Raw genomic sequence first — 20,116 nt, forward strand, 5'->3', positions numbered from 1 at the left:
TTGTTCGATTGCCTTATATGTCTCATCCAGGGTGGGAACCTCATCCAGCTCTAGCCTTAGGGGCTGTTGAGGGAGCTGGAGCAGGGCGGAATCTTGGACTGAGCGGTTGGCACTGAAAAGAGATTGGAAGTGTTCTGACCATCGGTTGAGGATGGAGATCTTGTCGCTGAGGAGGACTTTGCCGTCTGAGCTGCGCAGCGGGCTTTGGACTTGGGGGTGAGGGGCCGTACACAGCCTTTAGAGCCTCGTAGAAACCCCTGAAGTCGCCGATGTCCGCGCTGAGCTGTGTTCGTTTGGCGAGGCTAGTCCACCACTCATTTTGGATCTCCCGGAGTTTGCGCTGAAGATGGCTGCATGCGCGACGGAAGGCTTGTTTCTTCTCTGGACAGGACGGCTTTGTAAGGTGAGCCTGGTGGGCAGCTCGCTTCTTTGCCAGCAGCTCCTGGATTTCCTGGCTGTTTTCGTCAAACCAGTCCTTGTTTTTCCTGGAGGAGAAGCCCTCAACATGATTATCCAACTGCACGAAAACCAACAAGGTCGGGTCAGATACAGCAATGAGCTCTCTGAACCCTTCTCCATTAACAATGGCGTGAAGCAAGGCTGTGTTCTCGCACCAACCCTCTTTTCAATCTTCTTCAGCATGATGCTGAACCAAGCCATGAAAGACCCCAACAATGAAGACGCTGTTTACATCCGGTACCGCACGGATGGCAGTCTCTTCAATCTGAGGCGCCTGCAAGCTCACACCAAGACACAAGAGAAACTTGTCCGTGAACTACTCTTTGCAGACGATGCCGCTTTAGTTGCCCATTCAGAGCCAGCTCTTCAGCGCTTGACGTCCTGCTTTGCGGAAACTGCCAAAATGTTTGGCCTGGAAGTCAGCCTGAAGAAAACTGAGGTCCTCCATCAGCCAGCTCCCCACCATGACTACCAGCCCCCCCACATCTCCATCGGGCACACAAAACTCAAAACGGTCAACCAGTTTACCTATCTCGGCTGCACCATTTCATCAGGTGCAAGGATCGACAATGAGATAGACAACAGACTCGCCAAGGCAAATAGCGCCTTTGGAAGACTACACAAAAGAGTCTGGAAAAACAACCAACTGAAAAACCTCACAAAGATAAGCGTATACAGAGCCGTTGTCATACCCACACTCCTGTTCGGCTCCGAATCATGGGTCCTCTACCGGCACCACCTACGGCTCCTAGAACGCTTCCACCAGCGTTGTCTCTGCTCCATCCTCAACATCCATTGGAGCGCTTTTATCCCTAACGTCGAAGTACTCGAGATGGCAGAGGTCGACAGCATCGAGTCCACGCTGCTGAAGATCCAGCTGCGCTGGGTGGGTCACGTCTCCAGAATGGAGGACCATCGCCTTCCCAAGATCGTGTTATATGGCGAGCTCTCCACTGGCCACCGTGACAGAGGTGCACCAAAGAAAAGGTACAAGGACTGCCTAAAGAAACCTCTTGGTGCCTGCCACATTGACCACCGCCAGTGGGCTGATAACGCCTCAAACCGTGCATCTTGGCGCCTCACAGTTTGGCGGGCAGCAACCTCCTTTGAAGAAGACCGCAGAGCCCACCTCACTGACAAAAGGCAAAGGAGGAAAAACCCAACACCCAACCCCAACCAACCAATTTTCCCTTGCAACCGCTGCAATCGTGTCTGCCTGTCCCGCATCGGACTTGTCAGCCACAAACGAGCCTGCAGCTGACGTGGACTTTTTACCCCCTCCATAAATCTTCGTCCGCGAAGCCAAGCCAAAGAAAGAAGAGACCTGGGGGAACCAGTGGAGCAACAATCTCCTGCACAAATTCTAAACACATGGTGCATAGAAAAATATCTCTCGTGTCTCTTTTAATTCTTGTGATTTTTACATCTGTGACCTCCAACACTTGACACTTCCAATGGGAACATCCACTTTCCGCGCTGCCCAGTTCACTTATTATTTTGTGTTTCCCAAGTTCAAGGTCATGTACAGTCTTTGAGGTTGTTTTGTGAGCAAACCAGCAGACATCATATACAGTATAAGAAAGACAATACAAAAGCGCAGAGTTACACACAGACTTCAGTTTGTCTGCAAAGTTAGTAAAACATTTTAGAGTGGAGGGATCAAAGAGTATTGTGGCTTTAACATTTTTTAAAAATTAGAGATATAGCACGGTAACAGGCCCTTCTAGCACACTACCCCATGCCGTACATCTTTGGAACGAGGAAAAAAAAAATCGGTGCACACAGAGGAAACCCAGGTGGTCACAGGAGAATGGACAAACTCTTAGAGAGCAGCAGATTTGAATCCAGGTCATTATAATTTCAAACCGTACCCCTAAACTCATATTCCACCTTAAGCAATCCCTATGCTATAGGTACTCTGTGATTAGTAAGGGTTTGCTTAAGGTGGGATGTGGGTGGAAAGAAAAAATTTGAAAACCACTGTTTTAATCGCACCTAATTGACTCATGATGTGCACGGTTTCAGAACTCCAAAGGAAATGGGCCAGTGACAATTTTTCTCAAGCAAAATATTTCAGTAACAATTAGGTCTAGAGCAGTGATTCTCAACCTTCCATTCCCACTCACATACCAGTTCAAACAATCCCTTACCAATCAGAAAACCACCATGTTAAATGCTACACTACCTGTGCGACCCTCTAACTGCAGTTGTAGAGTGTGAAAGGAGAAGATCTGGTGGGAGCAGCTCAGTGTCACCACTTTTTAACCTTTCTTTCCTTCCCGCTCTTCTCAACACTCACACACACACACACACACACACTCACATACACTCACACACACACACACACTCTCACACACACACACCCCCACACACTCACACACACACCCCCACACACACTCACACACACTCACACACCCACACACTCACACACACACCCCCACACACACACTCACTCACACACACTCACTCACACACACACACACCCTCACACACACACCCCCACACACACTCACACACAAGCCCTTACCTTTCAAACTCACAAGAGCCTTTGCTGAAGAACCTGAAAGCAGAAAACAATGATGGTTAGTTGACCAAGTATGAACTTAAGTTTTAAAGCTTCATTAAAAATTTTTTTAAAAAATCAGACACAGAACATCACAGCACATTACAAACTCTTCAGCCCGTGATGCTGAACTACATAAACTTACTCCACAACAACCCAACTTTTCACAGCCCATAACCCTTTAATTCAGGGGTTCTCAACCTTTTTCTTCCCACTCACATTCCACTTTAAATAATCCCTCTGCCATCGGTGCTCTGTGATTAGTAAGGGATTGCTTAAGGTGGGATGTTGGTGGGAAGATAAAGAATGAGAACCACTGGTTTAATCGTATCTCATTGACTCATTTCAGAACTCCAAAGGAAATTGGCCAATGCCAATTTTTCTCAAGCAAAATATTTCAGTAACAATTGGGTCCAGAGCAGTGATTCTCAACCTTCCCTTCCCACTCACATCCCACCTTAAGCAATCCCTTAATCACAGAAAAATGATGCCATAGGGATTCTCTTGCATCCATGTGGTTGCCTAAGATTCTTTTGAATGTCCCCATTATACCAGCCTCCACCACCATCCCCAGCAATGCATTCCAGGCACCCACCATTCTGTGTACAAAAAACTTACCTCTAATATCTCCCTAAACATTCCTCACCTCACCTCGGGTGAGGTAACCCATGTCCTCGGGTTATGTTACTGTTACCCCAGAAAAGAGGTGCTGGTTATCCATCCTGTCAGAGCTTCTCAATCTTATAGACCTCTATTAAGTCATCTCTTATCCTTCATCACTCCAAAGAGGAAAGCCTTAACTCTGTCAACCTTGCTTCATGTGACTTGTTCTCAAATCCAGACAACATCCTGGTAAATCTCTTCTGCACCTCTCCATCGCCTCAACATCCTTCATAAGATGACCACAACTGAAAAGAGAATTCCAAGTATGGTCTAAATAGAGTTTTATTGAACTGCATTATTAGCTCAAGGCTTTTGAACTCAATGCGTCAACTAATGAAAGCCAACAGACCAAGCGCCTTCCACACCACCCTATAAACTTGTGCAGCAACCTTGAGAGATCTGTGGACCTGAACCCCAAAATCACTCTGTTTCTCCACAGTGTTAAGAACCACATACTCCACCTTCAAGTTTGACCTTGCAAAGGGCATCACTTCACACTCATCCAGATTGAACTCCTTCTGCCACTTTATTGGCCCAACTGAATCTGGTCCATCTCCTGTGGGAACCAATGACAATGCCTACCCTATTTACAATACCTCAGCAGTTCAAACAGCATCTTTTGGAAGAGAAACAGAGTTAACATTTGGATCTAATGAAGGTTTCTAGACCAAACTTTAATTCAGTTTTGCCTTCCTCAGGTGCCTCCTGGCCTGTTGAGACCAGGTTCTGTTTTTGTTTTGGGAATGTCAGTTGGTGGGGTGAGAGTGGCTGGGAAGGAGAAGGAATTCCCCTGCTACCCTCGACATTGGACTTTCTGTTTTGGATGGACAGCACCTCTGGCAGTGCAGAATGGCCTCAATACAGCATAGAAAGGTCAACCTGGATTCTTGGATGATTCCAGACAAGAAGGCTGAAGGAGTGAGGGGAGAATGGGATGGAGTTGTCAGGAGATGGAGCTCAGAGATAGACCAAAGACAGTGAAACGAAAGTATAATCATTTAGTTGAAGGCAAACATAATATTCTTTACTAGCAGAGAATGTGATGAATTAGCTAGAAAGTTGCATCAATGCTTTGAACTTCCAGTCACGAAATCGCTGGGATTTGAGGAACAGAGTTACGGGTAACGGTTGGAACACGAAAGTCTGCAGACTCTGTGATTGTAGTAAAAACACAAAAGCGCTGGAGGAGCTCAGCAAGTCTCATAGTGTCCATAGGAGGTAAAAATATATAACTAACACTTGGACCTGAGCCCTTCTTCAAGGTATGACATAGCTCCAGCATTTTTATGCTTTTACTGCAGGGAAGGGTTAAACAGGTGAGGACTTTATTCATAGGAGTCTCAGAGAATGCGGAAAGATTTGATAGAGGTATACAAAATTATGAGGGGCATAGATAGTAAATGCAAGCAGGCTTTTTCCACTGAGGTTGCGTGAGACAAGAACTCGAGGACATGGGTGCAAGTTGAGATGTTTAGTGGGAACTTCTTCACACAGCGAATGGTGGAAGTGTCGAATGAGCTGCCAGCTGAAATGGTGAATACGAGCTCCATTTCGATATTTAAGGAAAATTTGGATAGATACATGGATGGGAGAGGTAGGGAGTATATAGTCTGAGTGCAGATCAGTGGGACTGGGTGGAGTAATAGTTTGGCATAGACCAGATGGGCTGAAAGGCCTGTTTCTGCGATATATGGTTCTAAGGGAAATGGGGCAGATTCACACCAATCTGCAACCCAGGCTCGAGAGACATCTATTTGCATTATTTTGGTCAATTATATTTCAGATGCAGGATATTCATTTGTACAATATGTTGGCAAGACTACTCTTGGAGTTCTGGTCACCCAGCTATAGAAAGGATGCTACAAGCTGGAAAAGGCGCAGAAAAGATTCACGAGAATGTTACCAAGACTGGAGGATTCGAGTTAAACGGAGCAGCTGAAACCTTAGTCACAGGAGCCTGTGTGACTGAGTGGGGGTGGGAGGTTAAGGAACCAATGACTTTATAAAATCACAAGGGGCATATACATAGTAGAGATATCCCCCCCACCATCCTAAAATGGGGGAATCTAACATGAGGGTATAGATTTAAGATGAGAGGAGCAAGATTTAAAAGGGACTGAGGCACTTTTTCCTTAGAGGATGGTAGGTACGTGGAACGAGCTGAGAGATAGAGGAGGGTACAATTACAATGTTTAAAAGACACAGACAGATAGCACAGATACAGACACAGATGGGAAAGGTTTAGACTTGGGCCAAACACAGACAAATTTGGAGCAGCTTGGGTGGACAGCTTGGTTGGCATGGACAAGTTAGACTACGTACAGGACTTCTTCTTCTTTGGCTTGGCTTCGCGGACGAAGATTTATGGAGGGGGTAAAAAGTCCACGTCAGCTGCAGACTCGTTTGTGGCTGACAAGTCCGATGCGGGACAGGCAGACACGATTGCAGCGGTTGCAGGGGAAAATTGGTTGGTTGGGGATGGGTGTTGGGTTTTTCCTCCTTTGCCTTTTGTCAGTGAGGTAGGCTCTGCGGTCTTCTTCAAAGGAGGTTGCTGCCCGCCAAACTGTGAGGCGCCAAGATGCACGGTTTGAGGCGATATCAGCCCACTGGCGGTGGTCAATGTGGCAGGCACCAAGAGATTTCTTTAGGCAGTCCTTGTACCTTTTCTTTGGTGCACCTCTGTCACGGTGGCCAGTGGAGAGCTCGCCATATAACACGATCTTGGGAAGGCGATGGTCCTCCATTCTGGAGACGTGACCCATCCAGCGCAGCTGGATCTTCAGAAGCATGGACTCGATGCTGTCGACCTCTGCCATCTCGAGTACTTCGACATTAGGGATGTAAGCGCTCCAATGGATGTTGAGGATGGAGCGGAGACAACGCTGGTGGAAGCGTTCTAGGAGCCGTAGGTGGTGCCGGTAGAGGACCCATGATTCGGAGCCGAACAGGAGTGTGGGTATGACAACGGCTCTGTATACGCTTATCTTTGTGAGGTTTTTCAGTTGGTTGTTTTTCCAGACTCTTTTGTGTAGTCTTCCAAAGGCGCTATTTGCCTTGGCGAGTCTGTTGTCTATCTCATTGTCGATCCTTGCATCTGATGAAATGGTGCAGCCGAGATAGGTAAAGTGGTTGACCGTTTTGAGTTTTGTGTGCCCGATGGAGATGTGGGGGGGCTGGTAGTCATGGTGGGGAGCTGGCTGATGGAGGACCTCAGTTTTCTTCAGGCTGACTTCCAGGCCAAACATTTTGGCAGTTTCTGCAAAGCAGGACGTCAAGCGCTGAAGAGCTGGCTCTGAATGGGCAACTAAAGCGGCATCGTCTGCAAAGAGTAGTTCACGGACTAAACACAAAACAAATGATGGCTTCGTTTGCACAAATTCTTTCAAATGGCAGAGTGCCACGATACAAACAGACTTAAACAGTTCATTGGTACCAGAGTATCAGCACCAGGATATGGATGGAAACTTGATTTTTGCATCTTTCCACCCTGCTGAATCCAATCCAAAGCTGATCCCCGAAAAGACATTTTTAAAAAACTATTAGTTGTAAAACGTATATAAATTCAGGAAAATGGCACAAGAATCTTCATATGTACCAAAGTACTGCAAAAGTTAGCGGATTCACCTCAGCAAAACTCTTCCTCACCATTGAAAACATCTACGAGGAACGCTGCTGTCAGAGACCCACACCACCCAGCACATACTCTGGTCTTGCTGCTGCCATCAGGAAAGACAAGACTCATACCTCTCAATTACCAGACTCCTGAACAACAGATTTATTTAAAGATCATTAAGGATCATTATTACTGCACAGTTATACCTATAGTTTGTTTACAGTACCTGAAGAATACAGTTTACAGTTACCAGTATAGAAGTTACTAAGCTTGCCTTGCAAAATAAAAGAATCCCAGGGTTGTATGTGAGGTTAAAACACAAAAAGGTGGAGAAAGTCAGCAGGTCAGAGTGTCCTTTATGTTGCAAAGGCAAAGGTACATGTCCACCGTTTTGGGCTTGAGACCTTCATCAAGGTATGAGAGAATGCCAGCAAGCATCCTAACAAAAGGATAGGGGTGAGGAAGGCGGGAGGGGGGGGGGGTGAGATGATAGGTGGAGAAAGGAGGGAGGGGACAGCAGCAATGAGGGAAGGGGGGATGGGTAGGGCTGTGTGGGTGAAAGAACTGGAAGGACAGGAAAGGGGAAGGGAAAGAAAAGGGGATCAGGTTTAATGGAAAACAGTGAAGTCAACGTTCATGCCATTTGGCTGGAGGCTACCCAGCCGGAAAATAAGGTGTTGCTCTTCCAAACTGTGGGTGGTCAGGGTGGTTCCTCCAATCTGCGGGTGCATGTACTCTAAAAGTATATTGGAGCTTAGAACATATCACACAAAGCTATTAACAGAAGTGGTGAAACCCAAGTCAGAGGTAGGTTAGGGAACATGGAGGGCATGCTTTAAGGTAGACCATAGACAGCAAACCAACACGAAAACCAACAAGGTCGGGTCAGATACAGCAATGAGCTCTCTGAACCCTTCTCCATTAACAATGGCGTGAAGCAAGGCTGTGTTCTCGCACCAACCCTCTTTTCAATCTTCTTCAGCATGATGCTGAACCAAGCCATGAAAGACCCCAACAATGAAGACGCTGTTTACATCCGGTACCGCACGGATGGCAGTCTCTTCAATCTGAGGCGCCTGCAAGCTCACACCAAGACGCAAGAGAAACTTGTCAGTGAACTACTCTTTGCAGACGATGCCGCTTTAGTTGCCCATTCAGAGCCAGCTCTTCAGCGCTTGACGTCCTGCTTTGCGGAAACTGCCAAAATGTTTGGCCTGGAAGTCAGCCTGAAGAAAACTGAGGTCCTCCATCAGCCAGCTCCCCACCATGACTACCAGCCCCCCCACATCTCCATCGGGCACACAAAACTCAAAACGGTCAACCAGTTTACCTATCTCGGCTGCACCATTTCATCAGATGCAAGGATCGACAATGAGATAGACAACAGACTCGCCAAGGCAAATAGCGCCTTTGGAAGACTACACAAAAGAGTCTGGAAAAACAACCAACTGAAAAACCTCACAAAGATAAGCGTATACAGAGCCGTTGTCATACCCACACTCCTGTTCGGCTCCGAATCATGGGTCCTCTACCGGCACCACCTACGGCTCCTAGAACGCTTCCACCAGCGTTGTCTCCGCTCCATCCTCAACATCCATTGGAGCGCTCACACCCCTAACGTCGAGGTACTCGAGATGGCAGAGGTCGACAGCATCGAGTCCACGCTGCTGAAGATCCAGCTGCGCTGGATGGGTCACGTCTCCAGAATGGAGGACCATCGCCTTCCCAAGATCGTATTATATGGCGAGCTCTCCACTGGCCACCGTGACAGAGGTGCACCAAAGAAAAGGTACAAGGACTGCCTAAAGAAATCTCTTGGTGCCTGCCACATTGACCACCGCCAGTGGGCTGATAACGCCTCAAACCGTGCATCTTGGCGCCTCACAGTTTGGCGGGCAGCAGCCTCCTTTGAAGAAGACCGCAGAGCCCACCTCACTGACAAAAGGCAAAGGAGGAAAAACCCAACACCCAACCCCAACCAACCAATTTTCCCTTGCAACCGCTGCAATCGTGTCTGCCTGTCCCGCATCGGACTGGTCAGCCACAAACGAGCCTGCAGCTGACGTGGACTTTTTTACCCCCTCCATAAATCTTCGTCCGCGAAGCCAAGCCAAAGAAAGAAAGAGACAGCAAAATAATGTGGAGCAATTAGTGATTGGTAAAGCAGAGATCATGGATGTGGTGAGATGTAATTACACCACTAGGTCACCAGGGGTCATCCCGGACACCTCGTATATAAAGCAGTCCAGTCTAGCCTTCCAGGTTCGTCTTGCAGAGAGACAAGACCTCTTAGTCTACAAATTAGTTTATTAAAGCTGTCTTATACTCGCACTGCTGGTGTGGTTATTGTCAGTACAATGGTGGAATCCACTACTCGACATTATTACAGGGACAGAACGGAGTGAGGCTATGGATGATAAAAATTTCAATATAAATGAAGCTCGAAGCAATTAAACCAGGAACTATGCAGCTTATGGACTGAAGGTTTCAGGTATCTCACTCTTTGGCATTACTTCAGCTATCGTCTTACGCCTTCCTTTGAGATCCTAGAATTCACTGCTCATTGAAGCATTGGGGGCTGCCTCAGTAAATAAGGTTGGATAGATTTCTACATAGAAGAATTAAGGGATATGGAGAAAAGACAGGTAGGTGGCGATGAGCCTATCATCAGATCAGCCTGCTCCTATTTCTTAGTCCTTCTGTAAGGAAGTCTGCAGACATTGGGGTCGAGTGCAATATATTAAAGTGGTGGAGAAACTCAGCAGGTCATGCAGCATCTATCAGAGGACAGTTAAGGTTATGAGTCCGTACTCAGGAATAAAGCAATAGATCAGGATACAAAATTATATTTAGAGTAAATGCAAGTCGTTTTTTTCCACTGAGGTTAGGTGAGATATAAACCAGAGGACATGCATTAAGGGTGAAAGGAGAGACGTTTAGGGGGAACATGAGGGGGTACTTCTTCACACAGTGGTGAGTGTGGAACGAGCTGCCAGCTGAAGTGGTGAATAAAGGCTCAATTTTAACATTCAAGAAAAGTTTGGACAGGTACATCGATGGGAGGGATATGGAATGGGTGCAGGTTAGTGGAATGAGGTAGATAATAGGGCCAGTTTCCTGTGCTGCACTATTTCTCTAGTTTCTAATAGCTTCTTGCCTCATTGCAAACCACTTCTAAGGAAATCAGTGCAACTGAATTGCAAACTGAAGACATTCACACCATTGCCCACAAAGGGGAAAGTGTCACCCTCCCCTTCTCCTCTTGCCAGGGCACTGACAGATTCAGTTCTTCACTCACTCATGCATGCAGGAAATGGAGCTTCCTCGAAATTGGATCTGAAGCAGCTCTATAAAATTCTGGTGACCTCATTGCAAGAAGGATATGTAAGCTATGGGGAGGGAGCATAGGAGATTTACAAGGATTGGAGTTTGTATTGTATAGGGCAAGGATGACAGAGGTGGGGCTTTTCTCTTTGGAGCGCAAAAGGATGAGAGGAAACTTATATCAAGCTTAAGGAGGGGTTTCGATTGGGTGGACAGCAAGCACCTTTTTCCTGGAGTAAGAGTAGCAAATAGCAGAGGACATCTGTACAAAGTGTTACAAGATCAAACCAGCAACCACAAAGAAGACATATCATACAGGGGTAAAGATGAACAATTACTTTATTTACAAAAATTCACATTCAAACTTGAATTCAAAATCCCCCTTTAATAACAATGCCCACTGGTTACTATGCAAATTTCTATAACAGTGTAAAACTAATAAATTCCCCAGCCTAAATATAACATATGTTCTTAAAGTCTAAGTTATATTTCCAACCAGCCCACAGAAAAACTTAAGACACAAAACACACAAGACTCACAAAACTTTGATCTCAACCGAAGCAAAGATCATAAACAAAATTCAGTTTGTTTGGTGAAATGAAGCCAAAATTTCTTTAAGAGAGAGAGAGAGAGCACAAAATTCGAAGTTGTTTTCTTGTGTTGCTTGCAGAGAGAGGAACAATGGCTTGGTCCAGATCCTTCTGGCTGCCTTCGGAATGTTCATCCCTTTAAAAATGCCCAACATTCTAAACTGCCTCCCAGACAATGACTCTGCTTGGGCCTCCTTCCACTTCACAGCCACACCCAGTGGTGGTTTGTCTTCCAAGTCCAGAAATTTCTGGATCATCTTCTGCACATGCCCAGTCCATCTCCCACTCTCTCAGCAGTTCCACCTTCACCTTGGCTCTCTAAGGCAAACTGTCACTTACCAACACAAAACTACACAATACATAGGCCAATACACAACACAGAACTCTGTCACACCTCCCCTGCTAAAAAAAAAATTTGGTTCAGATACATTTAATGGAAGTATTACATAAATAAAATAAAATAAACACTCCATTTTTTACAGTAAGTATGTGATTAGATTCATATCTACCCAGATTAACATCTTGACAATCTGCTATTACGTTATCCATCCCCTTTATGTGTGTAATAATTAAATCATACTCTCGTAACATTAAGCTCCAGTTCAATAACTGTCTGTTCTTATTTTTCATTTTAGATAGAAAAACTAATGGATTATGATCAGTATATATTATTAACGGTTTTTGAGCAGTACAAATATACACATCAAAATGTTGCAATGCTAAAATAAGTGCTAATAACTTCTTCTCAATGGTTGAATAATTTCGTTGATGGTCGTTAAACTTTTTTGAAAAGTACGAAATAGGATGTTCTACTCCATCCCCATCCTTCTTCTGTAACAGTACAGCACTAACCGCTTCGTCACTGGTGTCCATGGCTAAAGAGAATGGCTTTTCAAAGTTAGGGGACACAAGTACAGGCTGATGGCATAAAATGGCCTTTAACTTCAGAAACGCTTCCTGGCATGCATCTGACCTGATATATTTTTCTTTCTCTCCAAGTAGTTTTGTTAATGGGAGTCCGATTTCTGCAGTTTTTACAAAATCTATGATAGTAGCTAATCATACCTAGAAATCTCCAAAGAGCTTTCTTATTACCGGGGATAGGAAACACAGTGATAGCCAATACTTTCGCTCCAACCGGTGCCACCTATTCCTGTTCTACCACATAACCCAGATAAATTAGTGGCATGTCCAAACTCACTATTGTGCAAATTCAATGTGAGGTGTGCTTCCACCAGTCTCTGAAATAACTGCTCTAATTCAAGCATGTGTTCTTCCCATGTATCCGCACTAATTACTATATCATTGATATAGGCTCCTGTGTGCTCTAAACCCTGAATTACTGCATTAATCATTCTCTGAAATGTGCCAGGTGCCTTTTTCATCCCAAAAGGCATAACATTATACTCACATGATCCCAAAGGTGTAACAAATGCAGAAATCTCCCTGCCTCTCTCTGTCAAAGGAACAATCCAGTATCCTTTTAAGAGATCAATCTTTGTAAGAAACTTAGCCTTCCCCACCTTATCTATACAATCATCTATTCTGGGGATAAGGGAATGCATCAGTCTTTGTCACCATGTTTACCTTTCGATAATCTGTACAAAACCTAATTGAGCCATCTGGCTTAGGCACCAGAACACAGGGAGAACTCCAATTTGAACTTGATTTTCAGATGATGTCATTTTTGAGCATATAATCCACCTCTTGATCCAACAATCTGCTCTTTTCCTGATTAACTCGGTAAGAATGCTGCTTAATAGGCTTAGCATCACTGACCTCCACATCATGACAAGCCAGAGTAGTTCTTCTTGGAACATCTGGAATATATCCTTAAATTTCATAAGTAATGTCTTAATTTCTTACCTTTCTGATTTAGTCAAATGCATTAACTTGGTTTCTAAGTTTTGTAAAACTATAGAATTTTCCAACCTGGGGCTTATCACTTTCTGTGCCCCATGACCTTCCACAAAACTTATCTCCTCCTTACATTCCTCTATAACAAGCACCTCAGTTGGAATCCTAGTCTCCTCAGTCATTTTCACAAAGTAAGGTTTAAGCATGTTCACGTGACAGACCTGTGTCTCTCTTCGACGATCAGGGGTCTCAATGACATAGGTAACCTGGTTAATTTTTGATTTCACCTTATATGTTCCTGAAAACTGAGCTCTCAAAGGGTTTGACTGCATTGGAAACAAAACCAATACTTTGTTGCCAGGTTTAATGTCCTAATTTTTGCTTTCTGATCATATTGAATTTTCATTTTTCCCTGAGCAGTTTTAAAATTTTTCTTTGCCATCACGCAAGCCTGATGTAATCTGTTTTTAAATTTGAAAACATAATCCAACAAATTTGATTGTATATCATTATGTATCCACTGTTCCTTCAACAATAGTAATAGACCCCTGACTTCATGACCAAACACCAACTCAAATAGACTAAAGCCAAGAGAGTTCTGAGTTGCCTCTCTAACAGCAAACAACAAATGGATTCCTTCATCCCAATCCTTATTTTCCATGCAATAAGCCCTCATCATATTTTTCACAGTTAAATGGAACCTTTCCAAGGCCCCTTGACTTTCAGGATGATAGGCAGACGATGGGCTCCCAATTCATACACCACCTGTTGAAATATTCTAGACATAAAATTACTCCCTTGATTTCAGTGTGAAAAATTTTAGCATAGCCTTCACAATTGTCTTCGCTTTAATGCTTCTCAGGGGAATAGCCTCTGGAAACCTTAATGTTGTGTACATGAGTGTTAACAAATATTCATTTCCTGCTTTGATTTTTGGCAATGGGCCAACACAATCCACTATCACTTTTGAGAAAGGCTCCCCAAAAGCAGCGATGGGTTGTTAAGGTGCCACTCGTGGTCCTTGATTAGGCTTGCCCACCAGTTGACAAGTGTGACAGGTTCGACAGAAGTTCACAACATCCTTTCTTAATTTCAGCCAATAAAACTGTTTCCTTATCTTTTCTACCATCTTCTTCATTCCAAGATGACCTCCTAAAGGTGTTCTACGAGCCAACTTTAATATTTAATTCCTGTAAGTTTTGGGAATTACAACTTGCCTTATTACCGTCCAGTTTTCACTGGCAGGTATCACTTTTGGTCTCCACTTTCTCATCAATATTCCATCTTGAACAAAGTAACCTACTGGCACAGTTTCAGTTTCCTGGTTAGACAGAATCTTATTTCTTATCCTAGTAAGATCAGGATCATGCTTTTGTCTAGCTATTAATCACGTTGCTCTCCATTGCAGGCAAAATCTTCGCTAGGATCCTACTAAATAGAATAATACCTAGTGTCGCCGAGAATATTCTCCCAGAATCACAGTGCGGCTTTCGCGCAAACAGAGGAACTACTGACATGGTCTTTGCCCTCAGACAGCTCCAAGAAAAGTGCAGAGAACAAAACAAAGGACTCTACATCACCTTTGTTGACCTCACCAAAGCCTTCGACACCGTGAGCAGGAAAGGGCTTTGGCAAATACTAGAGCCTTTGTTGACCTCACCAAAGCCTTCGACACCGTGAGCAGGAAAGGGCTTTGGCAAATACTAGAGCGCATCGGATGTCCCCCAAAGTTCCTCAACATGATTATCCAACTGCACGAAAACTAACAAGGTCGGGTCAGATACAGCAATGAGCTCTCTGAACCCTTCTCCATTAACAATGGCGTGAAGCAAGGCTGTGTTCTCGCACCAACCCTCTTTTCAATCTTCTTCAGCATGATGCTGAACCAAGCCATGAAAGACCCCAACAATGAAGACGCTGTTTACATCCGGTACCGCACGGATGGCAGTCTCTTCAATCTGAGGCGCCTGCAAGCTCACACCAAGACGCAAGAGAAACTTGTCCGTGAACTACTCTTTGCAGACGATGCCGCTTTAGTTGCCCATTCAGAGCCAGCTCTTCAGCGCTTGACGTCCTGCTTTGCGGAAACTGCCAAAATGTTTGGCCTGGAAGTCAGCCTGAAGAAAACTGAGGTCCTCCATCAGCCAGCTCCCCACCATGACTACCAGCCCCCCCACATCTCCATCGGGCACACAAAACTCAAAACGGTCAACCAGTTTACCTATCTCGGCTGCACCATTTCATCAGATGCAAGGATCGACAATGAGATAGACAACAGACTCGCCAAGGCAAATAGCGCCTTTGGAAGACTACACAAAAGAGTCTGGAAAAACAACCAACTGAAAAACCTCACAAAGATAAGCGTATACAGAGCCGTTGTCATACCCACACTCCTGTTCGGCTCCGAATCATGGGTCCTCTACCGGCATCACCTACGGCTCCTAGAACGCTTCCACCAGCGTTGTCTCCACTCCGTCCTCAACATCCATTGGAGCGCTTTCATCCCTAACGTCGAAGTACTCGAGATGGCAGAGGTCGACAGCATCGAGTCCACGCTGCTGAAGATCCAGCTGCGCTGGATGGGTCACGTCTCCAGAATGGAAGACCATCGCCTTCCCAAGATCGTGTTATATGGCGAGCTCTCCACTGGCCACCGTGACAGAGGTGCACCAAAGAAAAGGTACAAGGACTGCCTAAAGAAATCTCTTGGTGCCTGCCACATTGACCACCGCCAGTGGGCTGATAACGCCTCAAACCGTGCATCTTGGCGCCTCACAGTTTGGCGGGCAGCAACCTCCTTTGAAGAAGTCCGCAGAGCCCACCTCACTGACAAAAGGTAAAGGAGGAAAAACCCAACACCCAACCCCAACCAACCAATTTTCCCCTGCAACCGCTGCAACCGTGTCTGCCTGTCCCGCATCGGACTTGTCAGCCACAAACGAGCCTGCAGCTGACGTGGACTTTTTACCCCCTCCATAAATCTTCGTCCGCGAAGCCAAGCCAAAGAAAAGAAAAGAATTCTTCTCTTGACAACAACAAAGCTGGATCCTGAGGTTTGTCCTCAATGCTTGCCTCCACTACAGGATCATCACAGACTTTCTCTACCTCTATCTTTTTTCTAGACATGGCTCTAGTAATGGCACATGCAGGGTAGATTTCCAAATCCTTTTCGGACTCATAAACCAATGGCTTACTTGTGAGTTTCACCGCAGGTATGACTTTACCCTCTGCTAAATCATTCCCTAACAAAAGAGAAACTCCATCCACCGGCAGACTTGATCTTATCTCTATCGTAACCGGGCCATTAACTAAGTCTGATTTCATCACTATTCTATGCAAAGGTGTAGGCTCTGCTTCACCACCAATGTCTTTAATTAAATTCACATCTCCAGTATCGGCCTCTTCACCAAAATTCAAAACGTTGCTTAATATAAGCGATTGGGCTGCTCCAGTATCCCGCAGGATTTTAACTGGCACTTGATTGGATCCTTCTTTAACCGAAATGAAAGCTTCAGTCATGAATGGTTTAAAAATATCCCTAACTTTCTCACTCTGAACACAGGCAGTTGGTACCACCCCTTTCTCTTTCTCCCTTTTCAGTACAGGACAATTTGCTATTATGTGCCCTGGATTCTTACAATAGTGGGAAATAACACTCGAAAATTTTTCCTTCACCCATTTCTCTTCCTTTCTTCTTTTAACCTCACTTCTAGATTTTCTTTCTACTCCACTTGGATTATCAGCAGTATTCCTTTGAAAGATTTTCCCTGGTGACCACTTAAGACTCGTGGGTTAAAGCATATTCCTCTGCGAATTTAGCCAATTCTTGCCAAGTTTTTATATTTTTCTCTGCCAAGTACACTTGAATATCGTCAGGAACACAATTTTTAATCTCCTCAATCAGAATGATTTCCCTCAATAAATCAAAGTTATTTTCTACTTTCATTGCGGCACACCACCGATCAAAACACACAGCCTTCCTATAAGCAAAATTCAGGTAAGATTGGGTTGTTGCTTTTTTTGAACTCCTGAACTTTTGTCTATAAGCCTCTGGGACTAGTTCATAAGATCGGAGTATAGCCTGGTTTATGAATTCGTAATCAGCTGCTTGTTGTACCATGAGATACGAATACACCTGTTGGGCTTTCCCTTTAAGAACTCTTTGTAGCAGGAGTGACCACTGGTCTGGTATCCATTTTAAATTTACAGCTACTTTCTCAAAATGCTGAAAATACTGGTCTATTTCAGCTTCCTCAAATGGAGGAACTAACCTCACTTCTCTACTGACCAGAAACCTCTCCTCCTGACTAGCACATGGGTTTTGGACTTCTCCCTCTCCTTGCGTTAGGGTCAGCTCTAATTTAGCTAGTTCTAGCTCATGCTTCCATTCTTTCTCTCTCTCCTCCATTTCTGCCTGCCTTACTGCTTCCCGTTCGGCTTTCCTTTCTGCCTTTCTTTTTTCCTCTAACTCTAGTTTTCTCAAAGCCAACTTTACTTCCTCTGAAGTTTTCTCATTTGGAAACTGTTCTAATGCAGCTTCTTCAAATACCCCCTTTCCTACATAGTGCTTAACAATCTTTTGGGAAATTTCCTTTTTTTTCATCCCAGTTCTTACTGTAAGAAGTTTTAACTTGCCAACTATAACCATAGGTTCTGACATTTTAGCCATTTTTAAATTAACCACTGAAGGGTTAGCGATGAACTGGTCAATATTCATAGTTACTGGCTTTTCTGCTGGTGATTTATACACTCACCGTTTATTTTTAATTTCAAGCTGGAGATTGAGTCAAACTCAGACGACTGATAACTAAGCACAAGTCAATCGCCCCTAAAGCTTCCAAATTGGTTTGATCCCGGACGATGCCCCCAAATTATGTTACAAGATTTAACCAGCAACCACAAAGAAGACATATCACACAGGAGTAAAGATGAACAATTACTTTATTAACAAAAAAAATCATCTTCAAACTTTAATTCAAAATCCCCCCTTTTATAACAATACCCACTAGTTACTATGCAAATTTCTATAACAGTGTAAAACTAATAAATTCCCCAGCCTAAATATAACATATGTTCTTAAAGACTAAGTTATATTTCCAACCAGCCCACAGAAAAACTTGATACAAAACACACAAGACTCACAAAACTTTGATCTCAACCGAAGCAAAGATCATAAACAAAATTCAGTTTGTTTGGTGAAATGAAGCCAAAATTTCTTTAAGAGAGAGAGGGAGCACAAAATTCGAAGTTGTCTTCTTGTGTTGATTGCAGAGAGAGGAACAATGGCTTGGTCCGGATCCTTCTGGCTGCCTTCGGAATGTTCATCCCTTTAAAAATGCCCAACATTCTAAACTGCCTCCCAGACAATGACTCTGCTTGGGCCTCCTTCCACTTCACAGCCACACCCAGTGGTGGTTTGTCTTCCAAGTCCAGAAATTTCTAGATCATCTTCTGCACATGCTCAGTCCGTCTCCCACTCTCTCAGCAGTCCACCTTCACCTTGGGTCTCTAAGGCAAACTGTCATTTTCCAACACAAAACCACACAACACATAGGCCAATACACAACACAGAACTCTAACAAAAGTAAGAGGAGGAAAGTTTAGGGGAGAAGTCAGGGGCAAGATTTTTTAAAAAAGACAGGCATTATGGATGAAAGAAAAATGGAGGATTAGGAGGTGGGATGGTTCCCCTTTTTGAGTAGGTTTATAGAGGTCAGTACTACATTGTGGGCCAAAGGGCCACAGCTTCACTGAGCTGCAATGTTCCATATTCAAACACAATGCATAGAAACACTGCGTTCAGTTCATTTGTCCTCCACACTTCTGCCACCTCCCCACATATCTTTCTGTATTTAGCTGTCTCTTAAAACTACCATTTGGACCGGCGTGATTGTCCTTTTGCTGTAGCGTCAGTCACGTTTTCATTATCTTTGTATTCATTTCACTACTTCCAGACGAGTTTTCGCTCAGCTAACTTAGAAAAGCTCCACAGATAACTGCACTAATGTTCTCATGACTCAGTCTTCATTGTACAGTTTACAGCTGGTTGAAGCCCTTCCAAAGCTCATCCTGCTGTCTCATTTCTGAGTTGACATCTGTTGCAGATTTCTTTCCAAAAATAGGCTCTATTCACAATAAATTATTTACAAAAAAAATTCTTTTTTTCCACAGCCTAAAGGACATATCCATACATTTTCATCAAGGTACTGTACAACATTACATACATTCTCCAATTACACCATTGCCACCACTTGGTTGTTTGAGGGACTTCTCTGTCTCAGCCCTTCAAAGCCTGATTACAGAAGAATTCTAGACTGTGGTGCTTCCCAACAGTGCATTCGCGTTGGCTGCGCCAAGACTCAGTGTGTCCCTCAGCACATACTGTACTCCTGCAGCCTGGAATGTATATATCTGCAACATTCCCTCACCGACATCTCCGTGTGCTGAAAGACCACTGGTTTCAGGCAGATCAAGGTCATCACATTGATGGCCTTCCAGTAGTTCTGATATCTGGCTCTGTGTGCGTCCCCAGGAACAGTCCGTAGATCAGAGAGTCCTCTATCACTCTGCTGTTAAGGATGAACTGTGTCAAGGACCCTTGCATCCTTCTCCACGCACTTAGGAAATCTGCATTTGGCAAAGAGGTAGGTGACTGACTCTGCTCCAGTCATCTCAGGGGCAACGTGCATTGAGGCTCATATTTCTGTTGTACAGGAAGGATCTCACTGCCAGCCAAGCCAAGTCCTGATGCTTATTTGTGAGCACTGGAGATGAGGCGTTCCACCAGATGACCTACCAGTCTGCTCAGGGAACCTCCCCATTATGTTTATTGAGTCCTCATCTCTCAGTGTCTGCAAGATGTCCCATGCTGACCACTGGCTAATGGCCTTGTGGTCAAAGGTGTTTGTCTGGAAAAATCTTTTCCGCAAAGGTTGTGTGGCAAAATCCAGCTAACTGGGACTTTGTGCGGAAATGGGGCAGGTAGAACCTCAGCACATAGCAGCACTTGGTGCCCTCATATCCTCGTACCATGCACAGCCTGTTGCA

At 44.6% G+C, this 20,116-nt stretch overlaps 1 protein-coding gene across 3 annotated transcripts in view; it reads right to left on the reverse strand.

The window, feature by feature from the left end:
• lin9 (lin-9 DREAM MuvB core complex component) overlaps window positions 1–20,116 on the reverse strand; it is a 184,220-nt gene that overhangs the window by 92,061 nt on the left and 72,043 nt on the right. For 2 of the 3 annotated variants that reach the window (XM_069887828.1, XM_069887826.1), the window contains exon 2: window positions 2,987–3,019. In XM_069887828.1, the coding sequence (XP_069743929.1) occupies window positions 2,987–3,019 (33 nt within the window). Of the gene's footprint in view, window positions 1–2,986; window positions 3,020–11,161; window positions 11,299–20,116 lie in introns of those variants that run through there. The other variant, XM_069887829.1, reaches the window with a different exon arrangement.

The sequence above is a fragment of the Narcine bancroftii genome, chromosome 6 (genome assembly GCF_036971445.1).
Source record: "Narcine bancroftii isolate sNarBan1 chromosome 6, sNarBan1.hap1, whole genome shotgun sequence".
Taxonomy (NCBI): domain Eukaryota; kingdom Metazoa; phylum Chordata; class Chondrichthyes; order Torpediniformes; family Narcinidae; genus Narcine; species Narcine bancroftii.